The 15144-nt window shown below is 40.5% G+C and overlaps 1 protein-coding gene across 1 annotated transcript in view; it reads left to right on the plus strand.

The window, feature by feature from the left end:
• The window catches only part of SEL1L3 (sel-1 suppressor of lin-12-like 3 (C. elegans)), a 92780-nt gene that overhangs the window by 70282 nt on the left and 7354 nt on the right, over positions 1 to 15144 (plus strand). The window contains exons 17-22 of the mRNA XM_008584693.1: positions 5744 to 5834; positions 5965 to 6049; positions 8013 to 8122; positions 11584 to 11711; positions 12381 to 12483; positions 12564 to 12636. Coding sequence (XP_008582915.1) covers positions 5744 to 5834; positions 5965 to 6049; positions 8013 to 8122; positions 11584 to 11711; positions 12381 to 12483; positions 12564 to 12636 — 590 coding nt within the window. The remainder of the gene's footprint in view (positions 1 to 5743; positions 5835 to 5964; positions 6050 to 8012; positions 8123 to 11583; positions 11712 to 12380; positions 12484 to 12563; positions 12637 to 15144) is intronic.

A 15144-nucleotide genomic window follows, 5' to 3' on the forward strand; every position in this document is an offset into this window, starting at 1 on the left:
TTACCATCACAAAGCACTTCAGCTAGCACACTTAAAATTTTGCTGTGAAGGGCTAGATGAATTAAGATATTTGTGGCTTGCTCTCTTTTTTAGAATACTCAGCCACAGCATGGGATTTAGGGTGCGGAGAAGGAGAATTTAAGTGTGTCCTCTACTGATTGTGAGTTTTAATTCAATTTAGCAGATTTTACTGAATACACTTCATTCAGGCTGTCTTGCCATAAGCTTCAGGGGATGTCACAAGTAGGGACTGGGGAAGTTTGCAGCCTCTCCTCTTCCACATGTAGATTCTCACATGGCCCATATTTTGTCTGACCTCTAAGCCTTTGCACTGGCTGTTCCCTCAGACCTGGAATCCTGCCTATCTCTTTATTCCCTTTTATCTTTCCCTGGATCATGATTGCTCTTTACTTATGGATTGCACTGTGACTTGTACCCCAGTGCCCCATACATGGGGGCACCTGGGAAGTGCTCAGAATCTACTAAACAAATGAACTAAAGCAAATAGAACAACCCTAACTCAAGGGCCACGAGCAGTATATAAAGAACATTCAGGATTCTGAGGAAGAAAAGGTGCGATCTGGGGTGGGAGGCTTGGGACAGCCTTCATGATGGAGACTGGGATAATATGGCCTTGAAGGATGAATGGAATTTTCACTTAGCTACACAGGGAACAGCATTTATGGTAAAGGGAATTGCAAGAACAAAAGCAAAGATAAGAAAATTCTGGGTGAGTCTAGAAAATTCTAAGCCATCCACTTTGCCATGAGGGTAAGACTTGAGAGTGTTATATAATGAAACCAAAGAAATGCTACTTTATGGAATTTGAATGGCAGGCTATACACTTCTGACTTAATTTTTGAAGTAGTGAGGAGCCATTGACAGTTTTGGAGAGGACAGTGACATGACAGAACCTGTTTCTAAGATGCTGTGAATAACGGTGAAGAGGAGGGAGAGCCTGAAAGGGGAACTAGTTCTGAATCTAGGTCTAAGGAAGTGAGCATTTGACCCGGAGATGTGGCACGAGGCATGAACCAGTAGAGTGAGGTTTCTCTTTTATTATATAATCATTGACACACATGAAATAATGTGATACCTACGTAAGTTCCAAAGCATCATAATAATAATAATAAAATGTAAACCTACCACCCTACTTAAGAACATGAACATTGCCAGTACTGCTGAAGCCTCCTGCGTGTCCCTCCCAGATTAAATCTCACCCCCAACCCCAGTACCCAGAAGTAACCATTATCCTGAATCTTGTTGTCCGTCTCTTGCTTTCTTTATACTTTTGCTATATATAGATATACTCCTAAGTAATGGATTTAGTTTGGCTTATTTCTGACCTTTACATTATTAAAATCATATTATATATAATTCTTCAGCTGCTTTTTTACTTAACATTATGTTTCTAAAGTTCATACCCTCTTGCTTTCTTTATACTTTTGCTATATATAGATATACTCCTAAGCAATGGATTTAGTTTGGCTTATTTCTGACCTTTACATTATTAAAGTCATATTATATATAATTCTTCAGCTGCTTTTTTACTTAACATTATGTTTCTAAAGTTCATACATTTTGACACATGATTATTCATATTCAGTGCTATAATATATCACAATTTATTTGCCCGTTCTCAAGTTAATGCATATTTGGGTTGTTTCCCTTCTTTTTTTTAAGTGCAATGTAGCCATTAACATTTTTTGTGTATCTCTTGGCACACACAGGAAGAGTTGCTCTCAAATATGAACTTAGGAGTGGGGTCTCCAGGTCACAGGATATGCACATGTTCAACCTTACACGGCACTGCCAATTGTTTTCCAAAATGGTTTTACCCATTTACTCTCCTGCCTCCCATGTATGAATTTCTATTTCTCCAAAGCCTTGCCAGTCCCAATACTGATGCTAAGTATTGTTAAAGATAAATCTCAGTCTGGATTAGAGACTTCTTATCCAGGATCCAGGAAGAGACATCTTCTGAAACAGGAAGAAACATCTAACATCCATTACATGGGAAAATCTTTGTCACAATATATTTGGGGCAAAGTGCTTTTGTCTATTCCTGCTCGCCAAGCCTCCAAACCCTCCTCAGGGGTTAAGTAGGAAATATATGTGTGCTGGCCTTCTCGTACCACCATGTGACTTTTTTTGGTACCATCTATTTTGCTGTAATAGCACTAAGTCATCCATCAATGTCCTCAGTCCATCCCCTTTTTTCATTTTAGTGTGAGTGAATTTATTCTGGACGTTATTTTCAAATTACATGTGTCAATGTGATGAGCTTTTACTTTTCTGTGTTGTTCCAGGATTTATATGGGATAGTTTAAAAGAGTAGCGTGATTGAGAAAAGGGTTTTTTGCTGTATTGGCATAATACAGAAGATAACGTTGTCGTGCCCGAGGCAGACCGAGGACACCAGGAGAAGTTAGCAACGGAAAGGCCGGCTGTCATGTTTCATTTCTCTCCCCCTTGTCCCTACATGTGTTTTATTTGCAAGCTACGTGTTTTATTGTCCTTTGTCTTAAATATACCCAAAATACGTAACCCAGGAGGTTAGCTGGATTATAGTGGGCTTGAGGCAAGACAAGTAAGCATGCAAGTTCCAGTTGAAAGAAATTCACCTTTCTGAAATAGAGCAGGGGTCCTGAATTCTACCGAGACCCTGGGTTATTTTTCATCCTTCCAGGCTGAGCTGCTTCAGGCATTGCAGAAAAAGAGTACAGAGAAAATAAAATAATTGTTTGAAAAACTGCTCAGAGGTACTCAAATTCACAATTCACAGCAAGCAGCCAAAAGATTGAATATTAAGATGTATCATTTTAAAAGTTCTAGAAATGTATGTGCTGGGTCTGAAAGCGGAGGGTAGCAAATGTGCCCCTAAAACTCTTTCTTTCCTCTAAGTCCCCTCCTTCCTGCACCCACCTCCCATCCCTGTCAAAATGACTGTCTGGGGGACAGTGTTAATTTAGTCACTGGAAATAAAGGTTGGAGCTCGGGTCGACTTCCTAAACCTTGAGGAAATTTATGGAAGGACAGTACTTTCATAGCTTGTCTTTGGGCTTTCTGCAAATAGCCAGTGCTGACTAAATGTTTGTTCTCTGAATATACTTGTAAGTGTAGCAATATCTATAATTAATACCTTCAGACAGTTTCTGTTGAAACACAGTCACATAAGAGCAAAGTGCTGGGAGGCTGAATGTGAGTAGGGTTTCTACAGAGGCGTTGTGTCTCAAAAGTTTAAATAAGCTGAGAAATTCTGATCTTGGGTGTCTAACCCCACCTATAGCTTCCTCTTCAATATATGATAATGGATGGTGGTGGTACCAGAGTGCACAGGCATCTGGTGATTGCTTCTGCAGGGTGGGAGACAGAGGTGGATTTCTGTTCAGTATCTCTATTGGCATCAGGTACTTTTTTAGACATCTCTTTTTGATGGATTTCAGGGCTTCCTCGTTGCAAGTGCTTCAGAATTCTGTGAAATTTACTCCTGGTTTATACAATAATCGGATAGTAGAAGTCTCCCTGTAAAACTTTTCCTCCCTTCCCTACCCCATCATCAAGGTAACTTTAGAGACAAGATATTGTCTTTATAAAGTTGATCATAGTGTGTATTCTTACAGGGATTGTCAGCCTCCATGCCTTCACCCCCAATTCTAAAGCCAGCCTACTGAAGTTTTTGCTATTCAAGAAAAACTCAAATTATTACACTTTAATAACATGAGCCACATCCTAGCCAGTGATGGCAACAGAGGGAGCTGGCCTGATATTTGACCTTGGGTGACAGGTCTACACCACCTCCTTCCCTTGTACATCTGTGGTGGAAACTTGTGCATTGGTACAAGCCTGAATGTCTCTGAAGAAAGTTGAGATTATAGGACCTTAGGAACAGGACCTTGTTGCAGAATGATGGGGACTTTCTGCTGGGCCTCCCTTGCATGCCCTCTGTTTGGGGTCTGCTTTGAGGATTCTTGTAACCAAACATGATTTTTGCAAACTATATAAGAAAATTCCTAGGCATCTTTTGTGTGGTTGTTGTAGCTGCATTCTTGGGCTTGTTATCCTGTTTGCCTCTGCAGGGGACGCTGCTTAGCCGAGACCTTGCCTCTCTTTAGCATGAGTCATGGCTAATTGGTCAGCTGCCTTAGGCATCTCAGAGGCTGAGAATCGGCTTGCTCAGCAGCCACGTGGCCTGTGACCTGCAGCATGTCTGAGTGAAGGTCTGACTGTCCTAATTTGATCCCCAGTCACCTCTCTCTGTCTCCAAGGGATGGTCTGCCAGAGCTGCTTTCAGCAGTTTAGGAAAGATGATTTCAGGATCTGCTTCCCTTATTCTCTCCCACCCAACCTTCTCCCCCATCCTTCCCTAAATCAGTTTCTAGGTGGGGCTAAAATTAAGATTGCGATCCCCGTACCAGCCAGCTGCCCAAAATAAATAAAGTTAAGGAAGATTTATTAATGTCGACTACTTCAAATGAAAAACAAGCTTTCAAAACAACTACTTATAGTTAAAATAGATGTTTACACATAAACTGGGTAACACATAGAAAACTGAGAAAATAAATATCACTTGCATTCTCACCACCCAGAGATAAGTATTCATAGCATTTTTGTAGATAATTTTTAGGGTTTTTTTTTTCTCTGCGTATATGTATCTACATGTGCATGTGCACACGTGTGTGTTCAGTTTTATTTTTGTTCTGTAAAGATAGGATACGCATTTGTTATATACCCTGGTATGCTATTTTGCACTGAATGGAAAATTTTGCATAAACATCTTTCTAGGTTTTTGAATACTCTTCCACAACATCATTTTTAATGGCCACATCTAAAAGTGGCTGCACCGTGGGTTAATTTAACTAGTCACTGATTTTCAGACACTTACGTTGTTTTCAGCTTTGTTGTTGTTGTTGTTGTTGGTCACATAAACAGCTCTACCATGAACTCTGTGGCAATGGAATCTTTGCACTTACCTCTGATTGTTTCTTTAGAATAAACCCCCACCAGGGAGAACTGTAGGGTCAAATGGTATGTGCATTTCTAAGACTTCCACTTCCGTCCACCAGACCATTGTGGTAATTGGCGCTCCCACTAGCAGTGGTTGTAGGGGTATGTGCATTTCCCCAAGCCCTTGTCATTACTTCATATATGAATCTTATGCCAATCTTTCAACAGATGAAAAGTGATCACTCATTGTCTTGCAATTATTCAATTATTCGTGGTGTTGAGCATTTATTTTTTCATATGTATTTTTGCCACTGGTATCAAACCCCTTGTAAACTGCCTCTCCTTTGCCAAACTTCTAATGCACAACAAAAGCTCAGCTTTAATTAAGCTTGTTCAGAATCCTAAGCCCTATAAAGCCTTTCACAAAACAGAGGACTCTAAAGCACAGAGGTTTTTCTTAATACCATTTATCTCCTCTAAGTGAGGATGGAAGGATTCAAGGACCAAAGACTAATAAGACAACTCCCCAGCTAGCACCCGACATAGCATTCAGCCGGTAGAGGTAGCTGTTGCATCAACTAGCTCCCCAACTTATCTGTGAGTTCAGCCTTTAAGATAGAAAATAAATCAGTGCCTGCAGTATTTTTAACAACAGTATTTGGGGGGGGAAAAATCATGATTTTGTGGTTTTAAAAAAACTGCTTATTTTGTGCCCTCTTATGTATGAATATAAAGCTCTCTGTGAATATTAGTAAGAGCCACTATATGAAATTTATTATTAATCATCTATTTTTAGGCATGAAGCTTTGCTGTATTATGTTTTAGCAGCAGAAACTGGAATTGAAGTGTCACAGACAAATTTAGCACACATCTGTGAGGAGAGGCCAGTAAGTAAACGTATTCTTCTCAGAGCAGAAGCTCTAAAGTTAAGGTTAATGAATTGGGTTTTGCAAAGGCAAAATTAGTCACTTGGCCAAAATATTAATGAATTAATTTTTTCTTCCCTTTATCCCTTAGGACCTGGCCAGGAGATTCTTGGGTGTTAACTGTGTTTGGAGATACTATAATTTCTCTGTTTTCCAAATTGATGCTCCTTCATTTGGTATGTATAGAAAAATGGGTGCTAAATTGAAGCATTGGAGGCTTTTAATCTTTAGTAACAGGGAACACCTAACAGCTTCGTGTGACGTGTGATATTTCTAAGCTATTAGGAAGGAAAGTAGAAAATCCCTGCTGTTGCAATCGTGGCTATACTCTGCTCTCAGCCTCGTGCCACCTGTCTCATTGTGTGCCACTGTTTCTTCCCAATCAATGAGAATTCAAAAGGGAAAGTTGTTACAGAGCGATTCCCTGGACAGGTCATTTGTCTTTTGCCCTCAGATGTATTCCCTGGTTCCTCAGTGTACTCTGCTCTCAGCCTCGTGCCACCTGTCTCATTGTGTGCCACTGTTTCTTCCCAATCAATGAGAATTCAAAAGGGAAAGTTGTTACGGAGCGATTCCCTGGACAGGTCATTTGTCTTTTGCCCTCAGATGTATTCCCTGGTTCCTCAGTTTGGCTCTGCTCTGCATGGCAGGGGCTGGCCGCTGGGTTCCAGGCTCCTTTACCCTCAGACTTCTGATTAGTTAACTAGACAAGGATGCCCACTCTAACCACTGCTATATACAAATTTAGCACACATCTGTGAGGAGAGGCCAGTAAGTAAACGTATTCTTCTCAGAGCAGAAGCTCTAAAGTTAAGGTTAATGAATTGGGTTTTGCAAAGGCAAAATTAGTCACTTGGCCAAAATATTAATGAATTAATTTTTTCTTCCCTTTATCCCTTAGGACCTGGCCAGGAGATTCTTGGGTGTTAACTGTGTTTGGAGATACTATAATTTCTCTGTTTTCCAAATTGATGCTCCTTCATTTGGTATGTATAGAAAAATGGGTGCTAAATTGAAGCATTGGAGGCTTTTAATCTTTAGTAACAGGGAACACCTAACAGCTTCGTGTGACGTGTGATATTTCTAAGCTATTAGGAAGGAAAGTAGAAAATCCCTGCTGTTGCAATCGTGGCTGTACTCTGCTCTCAGCCTCGTGCCACCTGTCTCATTGTGTGCCACTGTTTCTTCCCAATCAATGAGAATTCAAAAGGGAAAGTTGTTACAGAGCGATTCCCTGGACAGGTCATTTGTCTTTTGCCCTCAGATGTATTCCCTGGTTCCTCAGTTTGGCTCTGCTCTGCATGGCAGGGGCTGGCCGCTGGGTTCCAGGCTCCTTTACCCTCAGACTTCTGATTAGTTTCAGCCAATAGGAGGCCCTGGCCAAAGATGGCAGGGTAGGAGGAGGCAAGAGCCCAGGTATCTTCTCTATCTGCTTTGGGCCACATCTGCGGCAGTGGCTGCATTTCCATGGTTCTAGCCCCTGCCTGGTGACTCCACCCTTTTGGTCTCAATTCCCCTGGGGGCCTGGAGCTCTGGTAACATCACAGCCACCCTGTGGCCCCAAGCCTAGGGATGATAGTAGCCTCCCTAGAGCTGATGTCTGAGTGGCCTATGGCTTCTCATTTGTCTTTCAGCTCTTCCAACATCCTGGTAACCGCTTCCCCATGATAAAATTCCTCTTCTGAACTACCTAAGATAGATTCTGTTTTTCTGATTGGATATTGACTAATACATACACTCTTAAACTAAAGTTTTTTGTCAGAGGAAAAATAAAATACAAGGCTAAAACAAAGTGAAGAGAAACCACAAGAGATACCAAATAGGGGCAGCAAAATTTCGGATGTGAAATAAAGTGCCCAAAACAACCTTGGCTGGTTGGGCTGTGAGGTTGCAGACTGAGATTCTCATAAACATAGCTATTCAGGAGAGCTACCTGGCAAAACAAGATATGTCTAGAAATGGGAGTGATTGGGGCAAAAGCCTTTTTTTTTTCCCTCCTGACACACCAAGGAAACATGAAGATGTTTTGTATTCAGATTCTAATAGGAAAAATTCAGTTCTGCGAATGGGCCAGTAATTTAAAATGGCAGTCTGGGATCAAACCATTTGACAAATGGATCTGTGCTTTGTGTCCTTCAGCATATTTGAAAATGGGAGACCTTTACTACTATGGTCACCAAAACCAGTCACAAGATCTTGAGTCGTCTGTGCAGATGTATGCCCAAGCGGCACTGGATGGAGACTCCCAGGTAAACAACTACAGCAGCAACAACCGAAACTGGCTCTTGGGGATGTCCATTGTAAGCTTGCGAGGCCTAGGATCCTAAAAATCCTTTCTGTCTATATTTGCTGCACAGTTTACAACATCATTGTTCATCCACTTTCACACATCCCTCATGACAACTCAGTGCAGACACTAACCATAACGGCGAACTTTTATTGGCACCTACTGTATTGGCACCCACATCACTCTTACAGCCATCCCATGGGGGTGGGAACTTTTATACCCATTTTGTAGTCGATAAAATTCCACGTGTCTCTCACTTCACAGCTGTTTGTACAGAGCAAGTCACTAAATTTGAATCTCTATTTTCTTATCTGTCGATGGCATCTACCTCATATGTTGTGAGGTTTGGTGTAAAGCTCTGAGTACACTCAAAGCACGTGATCTGTTCTCTTACTATTTCTTCCAAAATGAAGCAGGAATTGCTGCTAGAGGGATTTGCTGAAGCAACAAAGTCCCTTAGATGATATCTGTTGTTGTTTATAATTAGGCCTGGATAATTTTTTTTCAATTTCAATTTTTATTTTTTGGAAAGGCAATGATACAAAAACAATAAAGGATAATTTTAAAAGAAAAAAAAAATCAAAGAATGCACCCAGAATTGCAAGACAGAGGCTTTTACTTCTTCATGTCTTCACATTCCCCTGCAGCTCCTGTCCACAGGCGAATGTGTTATCTCTAATGTTATCTGCAGTGCTCATGCCACTGTTAAAATGTGTCTAATCACTAATTGTAGGACCATGAGCATCTTATTACATAGTCTCCTTTTTACTCTTAATGGCTGGCCCATATTTTGATGAGTTGATGGACTGTAATTTCTTAAGCTTTACCTTATTGGTGGATGCTTATTCTTTTATTTGCTAACTGATTCATTGATTCAGCACATATTTATCCAATCCTACCACGTCTTAGACAATGCTTAGTGTGGGGACATAAGATGAAAAGATAGACAATATTCTTGCTTTCATGGGATTTATGGTCCACCAGGGAAGACTTGGAGGTTGTTTCCTATTTTGTTGCAATTATAGCTAGTGCTGTAATGAACACTTTCACATATCCATCTTTTCTCTTCATTTGAATAATTTCCTTCTCATCTGAGAGATAGTACTACTGAGTCAAACAGTCTAAATGATTTTATGACTACATGGTAGTATATTGCTAATTTGCTTTCTGAATGGGTTTACCAATTAATACCTCACTGAGCAATGGTTAAGTAAAAGATGACTGAAATCTATCAGCACTGGATGTTTTCATCATTTAATTCTGTTAATTGGATAACTATAAGTTGATACTTCCTTATTGTCTTAAATGGCATTTATTTAATTACCACTGAGGATGGACACTTTTATATATGCTTGCTTATAACTTACTCTTTGTATTTTCTTTTGTGTGAATTCTCTATTCTTATTCTTTGCCTGTTTTGTTTATTTAAATTTTGATATATTTTTAATTTAAGTAAATCATAATTAATTCTTTATATATTTGCCTTGTAGCTAATGAACCTTAAGCTATTACACTGCATACAAATATTCTCTTAATCTATTTTCCCACTTATTTTAATTTTGTTATTTTTTTATCCATCAGACTTTAAAATTTTATAGTCATTTTTTTTTCTTTTCTTCTAATACTTCAAGTTTTAAGAGTATCTTCCTTTCAAAGAATAGAGAAGTAGCCTATTTTCTGCTGTTGTTTGTGTGTGCGTGTATGTGCACATCTTAAAGATACTTAACACTTTAATCTATTTAGAGGTTATTTGGCAGCATGGTGGAGGTTAAGATGTGAGACTCTGGACCCTGTCTGCTTGTATTTGAATCCGAGCTCTGCCACTTTCCAGCTTTTTGACCTTGGGCAAGTCCCTTAACCCCTCTGTGCCTTAGTTTTCTCATCTGTAAAAACAGGGGAGATAATAGCACCTATCTCAAGTTGTTGTTGTGAGGACCAAGTGAAAACAATGCCTTGCATATAGCAAGTGCTCAGAAAATGTTAGCTCCTGTTGTTTTGATCAGGATTGCTACATAGGATGGTTGTGAGAATCCTGGTGTGTACAAACTGGTGGATGGTGATTTTCATTTAGATTGTTGTCAGTGGCAACTGAAAGGCAAGGTTGGAGGGAGGATATAAACCATTAAAACATGACCATGAGGGGGCCGAGCCTGTGGCGCACTCGGGAGAGTGCGGCGCTGGAGCGCAGCAGTGCTCCCGCGGGTCGGATCCTATATAGGGATGGCCGTGCACTGTGCACTCACTGGCTGAGCGCGGTGCGGCCAGTCTCAAAAAGGACAAAAAAAAAAAAAACCAACAAAAAAAAACATGACCATGAGGGCCGAGCCCGTGGCGAACTCGGGAGAGTGCAGCGCTGGGAACGCAGCAGCGCTCCCGACGTTCAGATCCTATATACGGATGGCCGTGCACTGTGCACTCACTGGCTGAGCGCGGTGCGGCCAGTCTCAAAAAGGACAAAAAAAAAAAACCAACAAAAAAAAACATGACCATGAGGGCCGAGCCCGTGGCGCACTCGGGAGAGTGCAGCGCTGGGAACGCAGCAGCGCTCCCGACGTTCAGATCCTATATAGGGATGGCCGTGCACTGTGCACTCACTGGCTGAGCGTGGTGCAGCCAGTCTCAAAAAGGACAAAAAAAAAAAAAAGACCATGAATTCTTTGAATGGCAACAACCCCATTTAATGTGTAAAGCCCTAATGGTAAGTACATCACTTTTTGCTTGCTTCTTGGTCTGGCCACATGCTCAGCTCATGACAGAAGGTGTATTTCCTCCAGGTAATATGGTAGAATCCATCCTTTATGAAGCATCACTACAGTCAGGCTCTTTAACTGTGTTATTTTATTGGACCTGCAAAGTACAATAAAGTAGGTTCTACCTCTGAGGGTCAAGAACAAGATTCAGGAAGATGAGGTCGGAAAATGTACCATAGTGGAGATCTGTGCCAAGAGGAATCATGAGAGAAGGTTTTCCACACTGGCCTAGCAAAGCTGAGAGAAATGGCCACGCATTACTCTGTACATTTTGCCAGATTTCTGAAAGGCTGTTGGCGACCTAGGGCGTAGTGTGTAAGTGATGGACATTGTCTTCGACTCGGTGTTCTGGTTTTGTTGATGAAACAAGGGCACGTTTTCTAGCAAGTTCTGTTTTGAGAGAGTGAGCAGGAAAGGACAGATCTCCCGGTTGACTGGCTTCTGAGCAGATGGGACGCAGCTTCCTCTGAAAGCCTCCTGGTTCTCCTGCAAGTAAATTTCTCAAATGCATGTATTTAGGGAAACAATTCATCAATGAAGATGACAAAACCATCTGGCTCTAGGGACTGAAAAAAAATGTTTAGAGGTTGTAAAAGTTTACATTCTGATGAAGGGCGTATGTCTGAATTTTATTACTAAGAGGTGATGAGCTTGGTTTGTGACTTATTTTTAGGGATTTTTTAACCTGGCCCTCCTAATTGAGGAAGGTGCTACAATCCCACATCATATTTTGGATTTCCTGGAAATTGACCCAACTATCCATTCTAATAACATCTCCATTCTCCGGGAACTGTATGAAAGGTGAGTTCAGAGCCTGTCAACCACTGTGAAATCTGGGAAAACCCAAGTGGGTGGTGTTTGCTTCCTGGTTAAAGTTAGCCTTACCCTTATTTTATTTCTGTTTGTTTTGTTTTGTTTTGCTTTCCTTTTTGTTTGTTTGGTTTTAGTTCTTAGCCTTACTCTTATTTTAAAATGTCAATTATTATAAAAATGGCCCAGGATTTGCTTCTATTTGAGAACACTCAGCCAGACTCAAATGTATTTTCCTTTCTATTATCTGAGGCTTAAGATATAGAATGTGCTTGACCTGAAGTTCAAGTGCTGACCAAGGTTTTCCATGAGAGTGGAAAAAATAACACATCTGATTAGCCCATGCTTTTCTGAAAGATAGTCATTCTTGCATCTGGACTTTGGACACTCAGACAGAAATATTGTTTGGCAGGTCCAGTGCTTCAGGATCATTCTTGACCTGTTGGCTTTTCATGAAGGACACAATTGACCTTTTTCCGAGATTTCTGCTAGGATCTTAGAATTTCAGGTCAGGCCCCAACCACTTAGAACTGGCTTTTCTTCTATGTCTCTCATCTCAAGTGTGCTTGTTTGTCCAAAAGCAGAGTGTAGATTTGAGGATCTGAAAATGCTCATGATGTGTAGTGCCACCAAAATTAGCCACCTGGGCTTTGTCTGCAGGTGCTGGAGCCACAGTAACGAGGAGTCGTTCAGCCCCTGCTCCTTGGCCTGGCTTTACCTCCACCTGCGGCTTGTCTGGGGTGCCGTCCTGCACTCAGCCCTGGTAGGTATCATCCCACCCAGCCCGCCCTTGTGGTCCCCGCCCTTTGTCAGTTATCTGATACGTGCTTCGGATGTTTGCAGATCTACTTTCTGGGAACCTTTCTCCTGTCTGTATTGATCGCCTGGACTGTGCAGCATTTCCAGTCTGTCTCAGGTAAAGATTGATAAAAAGCCAAGGCAATATAAAAAAGTAGGGATTCCTTTTGCCTATGAGAAAAATGACACTCCCTCTCCTCGTGCCCTCAGTCATGCTATTTCCTTTCGTTAGGACGGTCATTCACAGGGTAGGGGATCTCCAGGGGTATATCATAATCCCAAGTTGGCAGGAGGTCTAAAAATTATTATATTTCTTGAAGTAATGGTTTTTTTTTAAAAAAGCTTAAGAAACTGAACTAAAGTGTCTTCTCCCATTGAAAATACATCCTCTGTCAAAATTCTACCGCTGTGTGCCTGAAAATTCAGCTCCAAAGCACCCTCCAGCATGGAGTCTTCCTATTCATTTCAGTCAAGCAATCAGATGTGTGAGAGGATAAACAAATACTTATGATAAATAAAAATGCCCAGCCACCTAGACTCAGGGGGGAACCAGGAGGAACATAAAGTGAGCATTTAGTCTAGCGTGGTTTCCACTGATCATGATTATTTTTCTGAGCTAGCGTAGGGCAGTAGTTGAGGAGACAGGGACCCCAGTCACTTCTATTTGGGCTTAGAATCCAGGCTTGGCTACTCATTAGCTGTGTGACTTATGGCGAGTTATTTAACCTTCCTGATTCCCCAATTTCTCATGGATAAAATGAGGTTATAATAGTAGATACTTCCAAGGGATATGAAATCAAAAAAAAATGTTAAGTGGAAAAAAATGCACATAGGACACTTACCAAAATGACAACTGTATTTCTTAACCTTCCTGATTCCCCAATTTCTCATGGATAAAATGAGGTTATAATAGTAGATACTTCCAAGGGATATGAAATCAAAAAAAATGTTAAGTGGAAAAAAATGCACATAGGACACTTACCAAAATGACAACTGTATTTAAGTGTTAGCTGTTATATTTCTCTGGTATGCAGAACCCTCTCAATAAATGTTAGCTGTTATGTTTATCTCCCCTATTAGACTGTAAGCTGAGTCAGAGGAAGGTCTTAGCCCTGTCATTTATGATAACTCACGCTTAGTAGGTGCTCAAACCCACAAATGTCTCTTGGTGAAACATTCTAGTTTCCACCATGTTGGCTGGCTTCAAAAGGATCCAATAACACACAAAGGCCAACAGAGACATTCACAAATGGACAAATTAGAACTGGACGTGGCATTTGAGCATTCATGGAGCTGTAATTTGGGTGGCAGATAGTGAAAAAGGAAAAGAGTACATGTCACCTTCTTTTCCATGGCAAGAGGGAAGTCACTGTTGCAAGATGCTAATCTGGAATCGTTTCTCTCTGATTTACCTGAGGAGATGAACCAGGAACCATCAAAAGCCCTTTCAGGTTTGATGCCCTGTAGTTTCAGCTGATTAATAAATTTCTCTCATGCAAATTCTGTCCCATCCCTAAATTTGTTGCCAGGTACAGACATTTATTTTGCATCTTGCCAGTGTTTTCCATTTCAAATCATCTTTGTCATTTTTACTCTGTAGAAATATTGTTATGATTATTACAAATGCAATTCCGTTAGAGGAGCTGAAAATTGTCTTTATGATTTTATGCCAGCTGGTAGCCATGAAAATTCATGGGCGGGTGGAATTGCTTTTATCAGAAGTCGGCTCTGTTTCCTGTCTTCGTGTCTTCATTATTAGTCCGTCCACATCCTTGTCTCTCTGTTCCTCCTGTTCTTTGATGTATTTTTCCTTTCCTATGTCCCCTTGGTTCTTTCACACATTTTTTTGTTTTTTTCAACGTTTTTCATTTGTTTCTTCCAGCACACACCTTCTTCCCTCTTGACTCACCTAGAGAAGGCTATGTCTGGATAGGGTTTTTAAAATAATTTAATTCTATGCCCTTCATTTTAAAGATGAGGAAACTGAGGCCAGAGAGGTGAAGTAGCTTGCCCAAATAAGGAAATAAAGGCCAAGAATGAATGTAAGGCAGCAGAATTTAAAACTTTTCAGAATCACAATACTTTTAAACAGTGGTTGTCATCTGTCTTAAACCCATTGCCGCCTCACTTGAGAAATACTTTGTGATACATTTTTTAGTACCTTGAAATGAAATTCATGATCATTAATCTTACCTACACACATATTTTTTAAATCAATATATTGGCCTAACTGCAATATAAAGGAGAAATAAAAAGAAACTAATTGTAATAAAAGAATATCAATTTCAATATGTAAATTCTAGCCCAGTGGTTCTTAACTGTAATATGCACATCAATCACTCAGGGATCTTATTAAATTCAGATTCTGATTCAGTAGGTCTGAGTAGAGTCGAGGATTTGGCATTTCTAAGAAGCTCCCAGGTGATGCCCACGCTGCTGTGCCATAGACCATACTACAAATGACATACATAGACATACATATGTACATACATGCGTAGACATACATAATACACATACATGTGTACATAGACATAATACATATGTAGACATTCATACATGCATACACACACAGACACATGCATACATAGACATGCATGTATATGTAGACATACACATTTAGACATGC

The sequence above is a fragment of the Galeopterus variegatus genome, unplaced genomic scaffold, assembly GCF_000696425.1.
Source record: "Galeopterus variegatus unplaced genomic scaffold, G_variegatus-3.0.2 Scaffold3335, whole genome shotgun sequence".
Taxonomy (NCBI): domain Eukaryota; kingdom Metazoa; phylum Chordata; class Mammalia; order Dermoptera; family Cynocephalidae; genus Galeopterus; species Galeopterus variegatus.